The 14,709-nt window shown below is 41.0% G+C and overlaps 1 protein-coding gene across 1 annotated transcript in view; it reads left to right on the top strand.

The window, feature by feature from the left end:
- TANC1 (tetratricopeptide repeat, ankyrin repeat and coiled-coil containing 1) overlaps positions 1-14,709 on the top strand; it is a 46,453-nt gene that overhangs the window by 29,176 nt on the left and 2,568 nt on the right. Inside the window, 15 exon segments of the mRNA XM_017736025.1 lie at positions 694-925; positions 1,935-2,101; positions 3,487-4,094; positions 5,442-5,550; positions 5,766-5,888; positions 6,722-6,958; positions 7,570-7,755; positions 8,274-8,352; positions 9,642-9,775; positions 10,521-10,644; positions 10,765-10,940; positions 11,951-12,083; positions 12,894-12,985; positions 13,413-13,559; positions 14,050-14,150. Of these exon segments, the coding sequence (XP_017591514.1) occupies positions 694-925; positions 1,935-2,101; positions 3,487-4,094; positions 5,442-5,550; positions 5,766-5,888; positions 6,722-6,958; positions 7,570-7,755; positions 8,274-8,352; positions 9,642-9,775; positions 10,521-10,644; positions 10,765-10,940; positions 11,951-12,083; positions 12,894-12,985; positions 13,413-13,559; positions 14,050-14,150 (2,648 nt within the window).

The raw sequence follows: 14,709 nt of genomic DNA, 5'->3' as shown, positions 1-14,709 counted from the left end.
AAAACATGAGATTTTTATGCATTATTTAAAGTGATACATATTTGTTTGAAGCAGTGTTATGAAAACCACTGAAGTACAGGCTTCTTATTCACTGTGAACACCATGTTTTCCTTGTGGTTTGTTTTGGTTTTTTTTTTTTCCCCCAAAGAAATATGGGTTATGTCCTGGTTTATTTTTAAGTAATACACAGCTTTGGAATAAAGCCAGTTGTTGTATTTCTCCATTTGCTTATGTAAGCATGTCTTTCTTTAATAGCTGTCTGTCATTTACTTTTGCCTGATGATGATCAAATTAGTCCTTAGGTCGTTACAGTGTGGGACATAGTGTTGTTAAATTACAGCTGCTAGGTTACCCAGTCAAACCCTCAGGTTACTTTTCTTGTGCTCCTTAGTTAATCAGCTGCTTGGCCACTGTATCAAATGTCCCAAACTCAAATTGTTACATTTTCCTGTCAGAATCTGACACTTCCATTTCTTCTCCTCTCTGCGTGTCCTGCAAGGTCAAAAACATAATTCATTGCCTTCCTCCCTGTGTTTGACACGGGCCATCACAGATTGTTACAGCGTGGGATCTAACACTGAAAAGTATTTTGTAGTTGAGAGGGAAATTTAATAGCACTCTATCATAACTGCACTAACTAGTAATCAACCAAAATACTGAAAGGGTAGTGCTTTTTATTCTTCAATTCTGCAGGTCGTTGCTTATCACTACTGCCAGGCTGACAACACGTACACATGTCTTGTCCCTGAATTTGTACACAGTGTGGCAGCTTTGCTTTGCCGCTCGCATCAGTTAACAGCATACAGAGATCTCCTCATCAAAGAGCCTCACCTGCAGAGCATGTTGAGCCTGAGGTCTTGTGTCCAGGATCCAGCAGCAGCTTTTAAAAGGGGAGTGTTGGAACCACTTTCAAACCTCAGGAGAGGTACGTTAAAAAGGAAGTGATTTGGAAATGGAATCTAAACTGCATAAAGAGTGGAGAAAAGTATTAAAAATAAATAAAGCAGAACATTCCTGGAGAAAGGGATTCCTTAATTGTGCTAGTTGTTTGTAACAATAATAGATAGATTTTGAACAGTTGATTCATGTTTTAATTAAAATTCTGTGAAACTTATTAAAGGTCATGGAAACCTTACTTTTTTGCCAGAAAACTGAAAGATAGCTGTTAGCTTGAAGTTAAGGCTGGCACATTCACATTAAAGGATTTTGTTTTAAGATGCATTTAAGTTTTGTCATATACTTTCTCTTTTAATTTTCTGGGCCTGAACATCTGCAAAGTGGATGTGGGTTTTGCTTGCTTTTAAAATGGATGTGGCAGTTTTCCAAGAATCACAGAATCTCCTGAGCTGAAAAAGACCCACCAGGATAATCCGTCCAGCTCCTGGCCCTGCCAAGGATACCCCAACAATCCCACCCTCTGCCTGGCAGCACTGCCCAAACGCTCCTGGAGCTCTGGCAGCCTCGGGGCCGTGCCCATTCCCTGGGGAGCCTGGGCAGTGCCCAGCAGCCTCGGGGGGAAGAACCTTTTCTGATATCCAACATAACCCTCCCCTGATACAGGTGCAGCTATTCCCTCGATTATGGTGTGTAAAAGAAAGCATGTAGAAACATGATGTTTGTATTTAAAAAAAACCCTGGCAAACTCCTTTTGGAAACAGCTGCTTCCCAGCATATGCCAGCTTGAGCAGATACCTGATCTGTGGCAGAATGGGGGGTTGCCTACATATGAACAGAGCACATCATTCCTGTTAAAACTGTTTTTAATCTCCCAATGTTGTTTTTAATCTTCTAAATAATGCTTAAATGCCATAAGATGTATCGGTGTGCATAAACATACATTTTTGTTTCTTGGCATTCAGAATTTGAGCATAAAGATGTGTCACTTAATAGGAGAATGTGTTTTTATCCTTTCCTTTTTTATTTTCAAATTTCAGAGCAGAAGATTCCTGAGGAAGATTACATAATTTTGGTAGATGGTTTAAATGATGCTGAATTTCATAAACCTGATTATGGTGACACCATTTCTTCATTTATCACAAGTATAATCTGTAAATTTCCTCCCTGGCTGAAGCTCATTGTGACTGTAAGAACTAATTTCCAGGTAAAAACACCTTTCAAATTTTTCTTACCCTCCTAAACCAAATGATCATTTATATTGGTGCAGCTGCATTATTATGAAAAATACTGGGTTTAGAGGAACTTAAAATAAAGTCTCTTGGATTTCTTCCTTCCTTCCTTCCTTCCTTCCTTCCTTCCTTCCTTCCTTCCTTCCTTCCGAATTCCTTCCGAATTCCTTCCAAATTCCTTCCTTCCTTCCTTCCTATCTATAAAATATTGGAGGCCTTTTCCATTGTGAATCACTTAATTGCATCTATCAGTAGAGTGGTTAATACAAGAAATTAGGAATTTGAGTCTGATCCCTTGTACCTCAGGAGTGCAATGTTAAGGTGCAGGCGTGCTTCAGTACAGCCTCTGAGAGTTTATTTCTTCTCTGCCTGCTTGCCACTAGCACTCATAGTGTTTAACTGGCTTAAGAGTCCATTTCTGAACTAAATTTTTGCATTTAGGAAGGGATTTCTGTAGCAGGGACTATTCCATCTCTGGAGACTGGAGAAGTTTGTCTTTGCTTAAAACATCTCACTAGTCTGAAAGTGCAGGTTTCTGAAATCCATTTAATTACATAAAGTGGAATAGAGTTCCTTTTTGTGTTGTGAAAGTCTGGAGATGTTTGTTAAACCCTTCTAATATATGACTCTATGTAAGAAGTTTCTGGTTCTCAAACTTTAATTTTTGAAAATTTAATGTTAAACTTTAGAAGTTTTACTTTATGAAGTTTAAGTTAGAAGTAGTAAAAGTGTTTCTTTTAAATAAAGGTCTTTTGGATCTTTATTTACATAAATATAAAAGTGTTCTGTGTTACAGAAACATGAAAGTGTGTTCAGGTGAACCTGCTGAAGTGTCTGTGCTGTACTTGGTACTTGCCTTCAGGCACGTGGGGCTGGGGATGTGTGCAAGCCACCTTTCTGGTACATTGTTAGTGGAAGGTGAAATGATAAGGGGAGTCTTTTCCCTCCTGTCATTTGTGATACTTCTTAATAAAACATTCCTGCCTAATAGATCATTCCTTTTGCCTTCCCCTTTCCCTGGCCTGTCTCAGGGTCCAATTCTGGTAACTGTTTTCCATTTCCTTAACTTCAAAGTGGTCATTTCTCATCCCCTTCAATTGTTGCGTTTGGTCAGTGAAATATTTGAGACCTTCCTATGAAAAATGATAAAATGTAGAAATACTGTTCTACCTCTTACGAGGGGGCAATATTTGCAAAACCATCTCAGGAATACTGAATTCCTTTTTAATCTGGCACTCACTACAGAAGGGGAATGTAGCAGAGATGCATCATTGAGTTCTCAGTGCTGGAATACTGTAATGTCTTTGGTTTTTTGTTTTGTTCTTTTCTTTCTTTTTTTCCCCCCCTCTCTCCCTCACAGGAAGTGGTAAGTTCACTACCATTTATCGCAATATCCCTGGACAATTTTCCAGACAACAAAGAAATTCACAATGATTTGAATGCTTATATTCAGTACAGAATTAATAACAGTCAGGAAATTATAAACAACATGTCTTTAAATGGAAAAGCTGATGCAGCTACTATTGGGAAAGTGAGTAACCACCTGATCATGAGAAGCCTGGGATCTTACCTCTATTTGAAACTCACTCTGGATCTTTTCCAAAAAGGTCATTTAGTAATCAAAAGTGCAAGCTACAAAGTTGTTCCTGTGTCTCTGTCAGAGCTGTACTTACTGCAGTGCAATATGAAGTTCATGACAAACTCTGCTTTTGAGCGAGCTCAGCCCATACTGAATGTGGCACTGGCATCCCTGCATCCCATGACAGATGACCAGATTTTCCAGGCTATTAATGCAGGACAAATAAATGGTGAACAACAATGGGAAGACTTCAGCCAGAGGATGGAAGCCCTTTCGTGTTTTCTGATCAAAAGACGTGACAAAACACGCATGTTCTGCCATCCTTCCTTCAGGGAATGGCTTGTCTGGAGAGCAGAAGGTGAAAATACTGACTTCTTATGTGAGCCAAGGTAAATAAAAACTGCAGTAATTCATGTTCAAATAACCAAAGTTAGGTTTTGTATAATTGATTGCAACAATTGGTGAGAGGAAAGAGTAATGTTAAATACAAGTACAAATAATTTTTTCCAAAATGAACACTTTTATATATTTAGGGGTAGATGTGACTCAAGATTCAAAGTTTACAATGCATAATTGACTCTATAGAAGTCAGAAGTTTGCATCTGACTCTGCTACCTTCATGGAGAAATGAGAGTGCTATATTGTTACTAATACAGCAAAATTGTTGAGAATCCCGTGCAGCAGCACCTTGTCTATGTAACGTAGAGTGCAGGAATAGAAGGAGCAGATTGTTTGGGCTTTTTTAAACATAAAAATATTAAGACATTTTGTGCTGTAATTATATCCTGCTGGCATTGTTTCAGCTTATTCCAGCTCACTTTCTGTGACTTGGAGAGCAGGAGTTGGTTGAGTTGGAGACAGTGGCTGTTCCTGTTTGTCATGTCCTCACAGTTGGCTCCCCAGTATTTTTTTTTCATGTTCTTTGGGGTTTACAGTTTTTGGTTTTTACAGAAGAATAAATAATGGTGACATTTAAAATTATTACTAACCCAAGACTTTCCAAGAGCTTTCCAAGTGGCTGTAACAGAACCAGTTCTGTAGGTGGGACTGGGGGGTTGCAGCCTCATGGACCCCTGGTCCCGCCACGCTGGGAACTCCTGGCACTTGCCCCAGCAGCAGTGGGGGCTGCCTGGGCCCAGGCAGAGCTTCTGATTTCGGAAGGTTTTGTTCAGAAATGTCTGACAATGGGGTGAGAAGTCCCTTCCCACAACTTCCCCCCTCAGGTGGAGAGTCCAGCTAGCATATAGCTAATTGCCCGGTTCCAATGTATAGTCTGATTAACAAATAGTATATGGTAACCTTGTTTTCTCAAGGTTATGCCACTCTCACTGTTTCCTAGAACATTGACCACCTATAATGTAGGTGTAGAATTACTAAATACACATTTCATCTCAAATTTTTCAAGTATTCAGATCTTATGCTTCTAAAAGGATTGGCTTTTGTCTGAGATGCCTGCAGTTCCTGGCTCTGAGAATGCAAAAAGGAGCAGTATGTAAACCAGTTCAAAGCTGACACAGGCCCCTTCTGAAGGGACAGCACAGAAATACCAGGAGTGTGTTTCATATTCAAAATTTGCCATTTTTAATTTTGCATTATTTTGTTATGGAAAGAATTCTGTTTAGATGTGATGGTATGTTTCAATAGTCTGACAAAGTTGAGCTGTTAGGAATAAAGATGTGTTAGAATATTTACTGGAATACAGTTATAAAAGTGGTTCTCTCAATCCTTTTTATTAGGAATGGACATGCTCTACTGGCTTTCATGTTTTCTCGACAGGAGGGAAAGTTAAACCGCCAACAAACCATGGAACTTGGCCATCATATACTTAAAGCTCACATTTTTAAGGTAAAGCTTGCAGCTTAGTAGGCTTTATGACCTTTATCATCTGAATGCATTGTAGATATTCTCCTCTGACTTGCTTGAATAATTTGTTTGAAGCTTATGCAAAATACTTGGTAGTGCTATCAATCCAGATTTTACTGCTTTTTAATATTGAGTTGTAGATTAAAATAGGATTTCTAATTCTATAGAGAGATTTCCTGTTATATCATTTCTGTTAGGGTCTCAGTAAAAGGACCGGAATTTCTTCCAGTCATCTCCAAGCCTTGTGGATTGGCTATAGTACTGATGGACTGTCTACAGCCCTGGCTTCTCTAAGAAACATCTACACACCCAACGTGAAGGTAAGAGCATCAGCACGGCTGTAGTCAGCTCTTTGTCTGGCACTGCTGCTGGCACTTGGCTGGTGAATGCTGAAGTCAGTGTAACCCTTCAGCAGAAAAGCATCTGGACCTGAACTCCTTTGTGTACTTTTGTAAGGTGTTGCTAAAGTTGAAATCAGTTTTCCTCGATAGTTTTGATGGAAAGAAGCGTTTTGCCTTTTTTCTGCTGCAGCTGTGCTCTGTAGCACAGGTGAGTGTGTTTGGTGCATTTTTGAGGGTGGATGTCCCACATGGCCTTGCTGGGCAGAGCTCCCTGCTCTTTGCTTCTATGGGAAAGTGTCAGCTGTAAAAGGGGGAATACTGTGAGAGGAAAGGATTTAAAATACCACAACTTTGCGCTATTATTTGAATCCCCAGATGATGGATAGCAAAATCCAAGTCAGTCAGTTGGAATTTGAGCCAACTGCTAAGGCTTTTGATTGGAAATTTGTGTGTACATGAACACACACATCCATGCTCTGGCCGGTTTTTTTTTGAGATTTGCTTTTTTTGCAGTCTGGTTCTCTCTTAACAGAGGTAGTTGCAGAGTAGTAGCAAGTTACACGTGATTGTGATGAGAGCAGTGAGTTTCAGGGGAGAGACAAGTCATTTCTTGGGAGTGCAGTGGTCAGTAATACAATATTATATTTACTCAGAGAAGATTTTAAACTGGTATGTTGCTATCTGTGTGTTAACGTTGATGTCTGCCAGTAAAATCTGCATCAAAATTAGGGAGTAACAAATGAGTACCTGATCAAGGTACCAAATTCAGACAAATCTGAGGAAAACATTGTTTTGTTTAAATTAAATTTTAGGTGAGTCGGCTGCTGATTTTGGCAGGAGCAAATGTGAATTACAGGACTGAAGTACTGAATAATGCTCCAGTGCTGTGTGTTCAGTCGCACCTTGGACACGAAGAAGTGGTCACTCTTTTACTAGAGTTTGGAGCTGCTATTGATGGAACTTCAGAAAACGGCATGACAGCCCTTAGTTACGCAGCTGCTGCAGGTCACATGAATATCGTGTCACTGCTGTGCAGAAAAGGTGCAAAGGTAAGCTGGCGCACAAAGATTGCAAAGCCTGCAGCCAGAAGAGTGATACAAAGGTGTAAGAAAGCTGTTATTGATTACTTAAGTATATAATTATCAGGCATAGTCTTGAGTCCAGACTTCAGTGAAGCATTTTCCACGCACCACTGATCACAACCCTCTGGCAGAGCCATTCAGCCAGTTTTGAGTGCACCTCACTGTGCACTTCCACAACCTGTTGTCATCAGTTTGTCAGTGACTGTTACTGAGAGAGTGCTGGAGCCCTCTAAAGTCGAGGTCAAGGGCATCCCCAGCTCTCTTGACCCACCCTCTGGTCCCCTCATAGCTGCTGGCTGTCCCGCAGGCTAAGCATGATCTCCCCTTGGCAAGCCCATGCTGGCTGGTCTTGCTTACCTTGTCCTTCCTGTGTTTGGCAGTGCTCTCCAGGATTAGTTCTTCCATCACCTTCCCAGCTGCTCAGGTGAGGCTGTTGGGCCTGTGATTCCCCAGATGTTCCTCCTTGCCCTGGAAGTCAGGAGCGAGAGCTGCTCTCCCACAGCACTCTAGAGCGTCTCCTCTCCACAGCCTTTCACTGCACCTTTTAACCTCAGACATTCTTTTTTCCCCCGCTTCAGGCTGACTTTGCAGACAAGAAGGGCCAGTGTGCTTTGGTCCATAGTGCGCTGAGAGGACACTGCAAAATCCTTGAGTTCTTGCTCGGCTTGGTTTGGGTGAGCCCCTCCCGAGAACAGGATTCACTGAGGAAGCGCCAGGCACTACAACAAGCTCTCACAGCAGCTGCCAGCATGGGGCACTGCCAGGTGGGTTGGGAATTCAGGTACTTCCAGATCTGTTTGAAATCATCAGAACTGTACACCAGTGCTTGCAGCTGTTTTTGAAAGAGGCTGGGAAAGAATTGTTGAAACTTCTGATATTTATTGTAGTATGCATTAGCAGCTGGTTGAAATGCTCTAGCTGAGTATCCAGTAATAGTTTGCTTCAGGATTTGTTTATATGTAATTTTCTGTCCACTTTTTCCTCTCTGTTCTTGGAAGTTGTCTCATGAAAGTTCTTGTTTGCTGTCCACTGATTAAATGAAAGCAATCAACTCCTGAATATCAGCATTAAAAATGTTTTTCAGTAACATTCACTTGCCTTCAAGTCATTCTAAAATCCTACTGAACTTGTTGTGAGTGATACCGATTTTCTTTTCTATTGATTATATGCATTGAGAGAGAAGCACTCTTACTTATTTTACATCTTTTATCTCCTGCTGTATCGTATAGTGACAACTGATGCTCTTGTGGCTCAGCACATCTCTGCTCACTGTTTTTGGCAGGTGGTTCATTACATCTTGACAGTTGAAAAGGACCATGACATGGACATCAATGACACTGATGCCTTGTGGGGAGAAACAGGTATTTCCCTTCTCGTATGTTTCCTAATTAGGGTTGCTGATTTAAGGAGTTTTTAATCTTACTTTTTAAATTTAATTTTCTATAATAAAAATAATGGAAAATACCAGTTCTAATAGTAAAATGCAGTTTTATGAGTCTAAATTTACTGAATCTATTAATCTCAAGTATTGGAGAACTATTTTATATTAAAGTTACTGTAAATTACTGACTTTTTAACTAGATGGAAAATTGTGGAAATACAGTGCTTATGTTTCAGTGTGGGTTTATTCTAATTAGGCAGTGGAAGAAAAGACCTGCCTTTGGACATCTGGCAGAGGCCAAATGTAGTTTTTAAGGCAGACTGTAATCCCTGCACTGGCAGTTCCCTGGTGTGCCTTGTGAGGGGCATCTCCATTCCATGGAAACAGCTGAGGGTGGGGAAGCAGCATTGGGATGATGATCAGTGGCCTCTCACATTCTAGAGAAGCAGACGTGCTTCATTCCTGCACATGTACAAAACCCTTGTTGCAAATCCAGTGAACTCCAAAAGACCAACATCTGTTTCTAAATTATTTTTGTTCTTCAATATTTTTTTGTCAGTGTTTTTAATTGAAATCCTTGCAGAATGAATTGGGAATCTTTACTCATTCAGGAAGCAAACTCCCTGAAAGGGGGATTTTTGAACAAGACTTGACTCTTTTGCTTGTAATACTGATATCCATAACATTTACTTTCCAGTTGTTCAGCTCTAAACAACACAGTGAAGTTTCATTGAGTGAGGAGGGAATGCTAAAAAAAAAAAGAAAAATTTACTTCTTCCTGCAGTGTTTGTGATTTCTTTTACTTCCAGTAGTCATTGAAATTAAAAAAAAAAATACTGGTTGATCATGTTTGAAAATGCTAAAAAATGGGTAAAGGTTCACAATTCACAATTTGACCCACTTCTTACTACTTCTTAGTAGAAAATGCAAGTTATTAGGCTTTAGAAACTGGAGGGGCAAGTCCTTTGCTATTCTTGCATAAGTCACACATGGACTCATTTTCTAAACATTGTTGGCATGACTGGTGAGGCTTCAACACAAAAAACAAAATTTAAATTTCAAGTTCTGTTTAAAACACAATATGAGAAAAATAGAAGAGGGGGGGAAAAATCATGATGGGGAAAGGATTTTCTTTTTTTTGTTCTTTCCAGCTTTCAGTGTCACAATTAAAAGCTGAAAGAATGGGGATTCAGTAACACTCACGTATTGTGCATGTGTCCAAAGGCCAAATAAGCCAAGAGCTGATACTGATGCAAATACTTTCTCTAGCCCTGACAGCTGCTGCAGGAAGAGGGAAGCTGGAAGTGTGCAAGTTACTCCTTGGGCATGGAGCGGCCGTGACAAGAGCCAGCAGGAGGGGCGTTCCCCCGCTACTCTGCGCAGTCCGGCAGGGCCACTGGCAGGTCTGGCACAGCTTTGGGGATCCTTTGGGATGTGGTCCCTAATTCCTCCCATCTCTAGTTTTGAAAATAATTAGTGTCAATTTTCTAATATGTGTTTGCATCAGCTTCAGAGGGATATGCTCAGAAGCTTCATTTCCAAACCCTTTGTATCCCTTGAAATAACTTAAAAAGCACATTGGCTTCACAACAGTCTCAGTTATAATATACTTGAAAAATAATGTGAGTTAAAATACTTTATTTCCTAGACGAAGATCAGAGGTGATTTCAGATCTTTTATACTGCTGCTGTGAAGAGAGAGAACCTTGGATTCAGAAGCCTTCCTCATGCTGGCCTCTCCTGTCAGGAGAAGGCCTTGAACTGCAGTCAGGGCTTGAGCTACATACAATTTCTCAGTGGTTGCCATAAATACCACCTTAGTCCTCTTTCTTAAAAGTTCATGATATTATGGCTGAAATCTAAATCTGCCGATTTCATAAAGTCATAGAGTTGGTAAGATGGGAAAAGCCCTCCAAGGCCATCAAGTACAATTGTTCCCCCGTACTGCCAAGGCCAAACTAACCCATGTCCTGAAGTGTTACACCCATGGGGCTTTTGAATCCCTTCAGGGATGTGGCAGATGGGAATTCCACCCCTACCCCTTGTGCCAGGGATGGACAGCACTTTCTGAGAAAAAATTCTCCTAATATCCAATCTAACCCCCCCTGGTGCAAGGAATGTATTTTTAAATTGATATTTTCTGTTTCAGATTGCCAAACTTCTAGTGGAGCATGGGGCTGATGTGAATTTAAGTGACAAGCAAGGCCGGACACCACTGATGGTGGCTTCTTGTGAAGGACATCTGAGCACTGTGGAATTTCTCCTTTCTGAAGGTAGAACATAAATAACGGATTACAGCGGCACAGATGCACCAGGATTGCATCTGGGTGAGTTATGCAATTTTTCCGTTTAAATAGATAATCTTCATAACAAAGTTCATTTTCATTTTTCAGGTGCAACTATTTCATCTCTGGACAAGGAAGGACTGACAGCTCTGAGCTGGGCATGTTTGAAAGGCCACAAGGAAGTGGTTCAGTATTTAGTAGAGAAAGGTGCAACAACTGATCAGACAGACAAAAATGGACGAACACCCCTAGACTTGGCAGCTTTTTATGGAGATGCTGATATTGTAAGTGTAACAAAACAGAAAATTGAAGAAAAAGTTATAAAAATGTAGAAAAACTATTGCCTACCAAAATAGGAAATTTGGGGAAATAGCCAAGATGGTTACACTGCTCTTATCTTGACTTCAGTGCAAATGTTTGCTCAGGAAAGCGTTTTCTAGATTAAATAGAAGCCCAGAATTATGCTGCAAACCCTCAGAAGTCCCTTCTCAGGGTCCTGGTCAGTTGGTGCCCTCAAAGAGCAAAGACCTCAAGAAGAGGAAGGGCGTACACAGGTCTGCGTACACTGTGGACAGATCCAAAAGGTCAGCAAGGAACTAGACAGAACAGCAGCACATGCAGCCTCTCACACTCACAGCTGTGTTTCTGCAGCTTGCATAGACAAGGTCTGTTTCAGGTGCTGCTGTGGCATGGAACTCGCTGTAGCACTTTGTCCCATTCAGCCTTTGTCTGAATTAACTTGAAAATAAGCCATCGGGTTCCTTAGTGACTTCGGTAGTTTTCAGATACTGTGTGTGTTTTTGCAGGTGACACTGGGTACTCAAGACACTGATGGGGAATGAGGGGTGTCCAGGCTCCTTCCTGTCCCTGCATTTGCTGTAGGTCATTGTGCTGCTGTGGTGCCAGCTTCCATTTCCATGGCCAGACTGGTCCCTTCAGTAGGTCTGTGCTCAGCCACTGGCCAGGCTGGGACAGGGGCAGTGCCAGTGAAGAGGTCCTTGAGTATGGCTGTGGGTCGTGGGGCCTGTCCATGGGCAGGACTGTTGGTGCCTCTTCCCTGACAAGATCACTGCTGGTCGCACTTGGGCAAGTAATAGTTACAGGAAAGAACTACTACTTCCCTCCAACCTGCCCATGCTACGGTGCCCTCAGTGGACTTTAGATGGCTGTACTGTACTCTGCACCATATGCTCACTGTGTTTCAAAGAAGATTACATAGTACCTAAAATACTTAATTGGTCTGCCTTTCCTACCAAAAGCCATGTTACACGGCATGTCTTACTTCTTCTCCCAGGTGCAGTATTTGGTGGAGAAAGGAGCAATGATTGAGCACATGGACCACAGTGGCATGAGGCCGCTGGACAGAGCGATTGGCTGCCGCAATACCTCAGTCGTGGTCATGCTGCTGAGAAAAGGAGCTAAGCTAGGTTAGTGAAACTGCCCTGCACCAGGAGAAACAACTGGATTCTGCTCTGCCAGAGTTAGTTATCTCTGTAAAACAGGTTAAGTAACTCAAAACACCAGATTTTTGCAGGCTGTCTGGTTTGCAGATGCCCACTCAAGGGAAACTATCTCCTCCCCTTTAAAGGCAGACACGCAAGACTTGCTTTACAAGTGAGGAAATGCAAGGACTTTTATTCTGCTCCTTCTTTGATGTGTGCTGATGGTGAGGTTTGGAGGAGTCACTGTATATGGTTACCCTGCTTTAATATATTTAAATAAGAAAATTATGATTGTGCTATTACTGATAAATAATTCTGACACTATTAATGATTTAAATAGCATTCTTCTAATAAACTATAGAATTGTGTATTTTTGCACAGGGTAGGCCAAAAAAATTTAAGTCCTGTATTATCAGTAGGCAAGTACATGGTGCAGTTGTGTATGTGGTAATTATTGAATATTTAGTACCTTTGAATCACTAGTTCATATTATTTGGGTAGTAAGTATGATCAATACAGGTCTCTACTTAGGCCTGAATTTAATTGTGACTTCTATACATTCCTACACAGGGGTGAAATGTATCAGACCATGTAATACCTGGCTGCTGTCCAGGTGGTGTTGGTGGGGGCATAGATGTATTTTAAATGTGTACACCCTAATTACGACGACAATAGTAATACTGTTTCCATGTAGGTGGAATATGTACTGAAGTAAGACCAGGCTTTCTACTGTGGTAGACAGCAGAAACACACTTTCTTCCCTTTTGTCAGAGACCCTTAAAATTTAACTTGCAGGAAATGCAGCATGGGCAATGGCCACCTCCAAACCTGATATTCTCCTGATTCTTCTGCAGAAACTGATGGACGAAGGAAATACACTGTATAAAGTAGGTAGATTTTTATTTTTTTCTGACAGCAGAACACTGGACTTCTGCCTGAAGGTAGACTGAATGCCTTTATGCCTCCTTTTCAACTATATAATCTGGTATATTACTATTCTGTTCAAAATGAAACAAGATCATACGTGATTATTTTCTGGTACTAGTAGTACATATTAGGGCAAATGTTACCCACATCACATACCATTAAGCATTTGAGTTCAGAAAGAAACACAAATTCTGGTTAACATGCAGGTTCTCTCGCTGTGCTTGTCTGACAGTATAGTTCATACTGTGTATATTTATTAAAAAACCTGTCTCTGTGTTTTCTACTTGAAGAGCACCTCTTGGTAGATGTCAACTATAAATACGCTTTTTTGCAACAGTATTGAAATATTAAAAGTTTGTGAAAAACCTCGTTCCCTAAAATTTGCAGAGGGGCAAGATGAAGGAAGCAGCACAGCGCTATCAGTATGCATTGAGGAAGTTCCCAAGGGAAGGGTTTGGTGAGGAAACGAAAGCCTTCACTGAGCTGAGAGTTTCGTTATACCTGAACTTGTCACGATGTCGCCGCAAAACAAATGTAAGCTCTTGCTATTAGTCTGCTGCCTCTCTGGCATTGGGAATCTGAGACTTACATCCTACTCCATTGTGGGGTTGTACGTGGACATCTATCTGTGCTATTTTAGAATCCTTTTCACTATATCCTGATTTTGGGCTTTATTATGTCAATCAATGGGTGGCTTATAAGATGAGGGCATGTTGCTGTGGGGGATCTATTACAGCTGGTCTCACATCATGCAGTTATTTTGGAATGATGAACTGCTGGACCTCTGTGGTACTTTTAAAAGACTGAATGGAAAACACCGCCACCACCCTTTGTTATCACGCAGCACAAGCAGGTGCCATGGTTGTGCTCATGTGTGCTTTGAGAAAATACCTGCTCTTGCTGACTGGGGCAGGAGCCTCTGCCACGTGTGCTGGCTATCCTCCTGGAGCCAGAGCACGACCCCAGAGCTTGCAGCTTGCTTTGACTGTCGCTGTGTAACGAGCATGTTTGATTCCATTATCAGGATTTTGGTATGGCTGAAGAGTTTGCTACCAAAGCCTTGGATCTGAAACCTAAGTGTTACGAAGCCTATTACGCCAGAGCACGAGCCAAGAGGAACAGCAGGTACTGTTTGATTCTGTGCATCTGTCTGAACAGATTTTTTTTTTTTTTAAACTTAGCATTTTTAATAACTTGTTCTTTTCTGCTAGTTATATTTCAAATTTGCAAATAAAATATTATTTTTAGTGCACGTTGCATCTGTACTAGGTCTCTGTATCAGATAAAGCCAACCACATTCAAATAGCAATATTGAATACTCTGTAAGTACTTACAAGGCAGTCCAGAAAGTAACAAATTGACTTGAAGAGGGATTATTTTAACAGTGAGTGGGTCTGCTTCTCCACCTGACACAGCAGAATGTGGCCAGCAGTGTGCCACCCAACTCCAGCATTTCATTATTTATTGCCAAGTTTACAATTTTTTACCCACTGCTATGATAGACAGAATATGATGAATCATTAGCAGTTGAAGATAAAAAACAAGGGGAGAGAGGAGGTCTCTCGTTAGGTTGGAAAAATAACAAACTATAGTGGTGTAGCTGAAGTACAGGAAGAGGTGCCTTTTTGATTCACCATGTTTTTTCTAAACGTGTCAATAAATGGTCACAAAGCAGAGTTCAGCA

This window comes from Corvus brachyrhynchos, unplaced genomic scaffold (assembly GCF_000691975.1).
Source record: "Corvus brachyrhynchos isolate BGI_N302 unplaced genomic scaffold, ASM69197v1 scaffold45, whole genome shotgun sequence".
Classification (NCBI taxonomy): domain Eukaryota; kingdom Metazoa; phylum Chordata; class Aves; order Passeriformes; family Corvidae; genus Corvus; species Corvus brachyrhynchos.
This window is presented reverse-complemented; position numbering and strand designations above follow the sequence as displayed.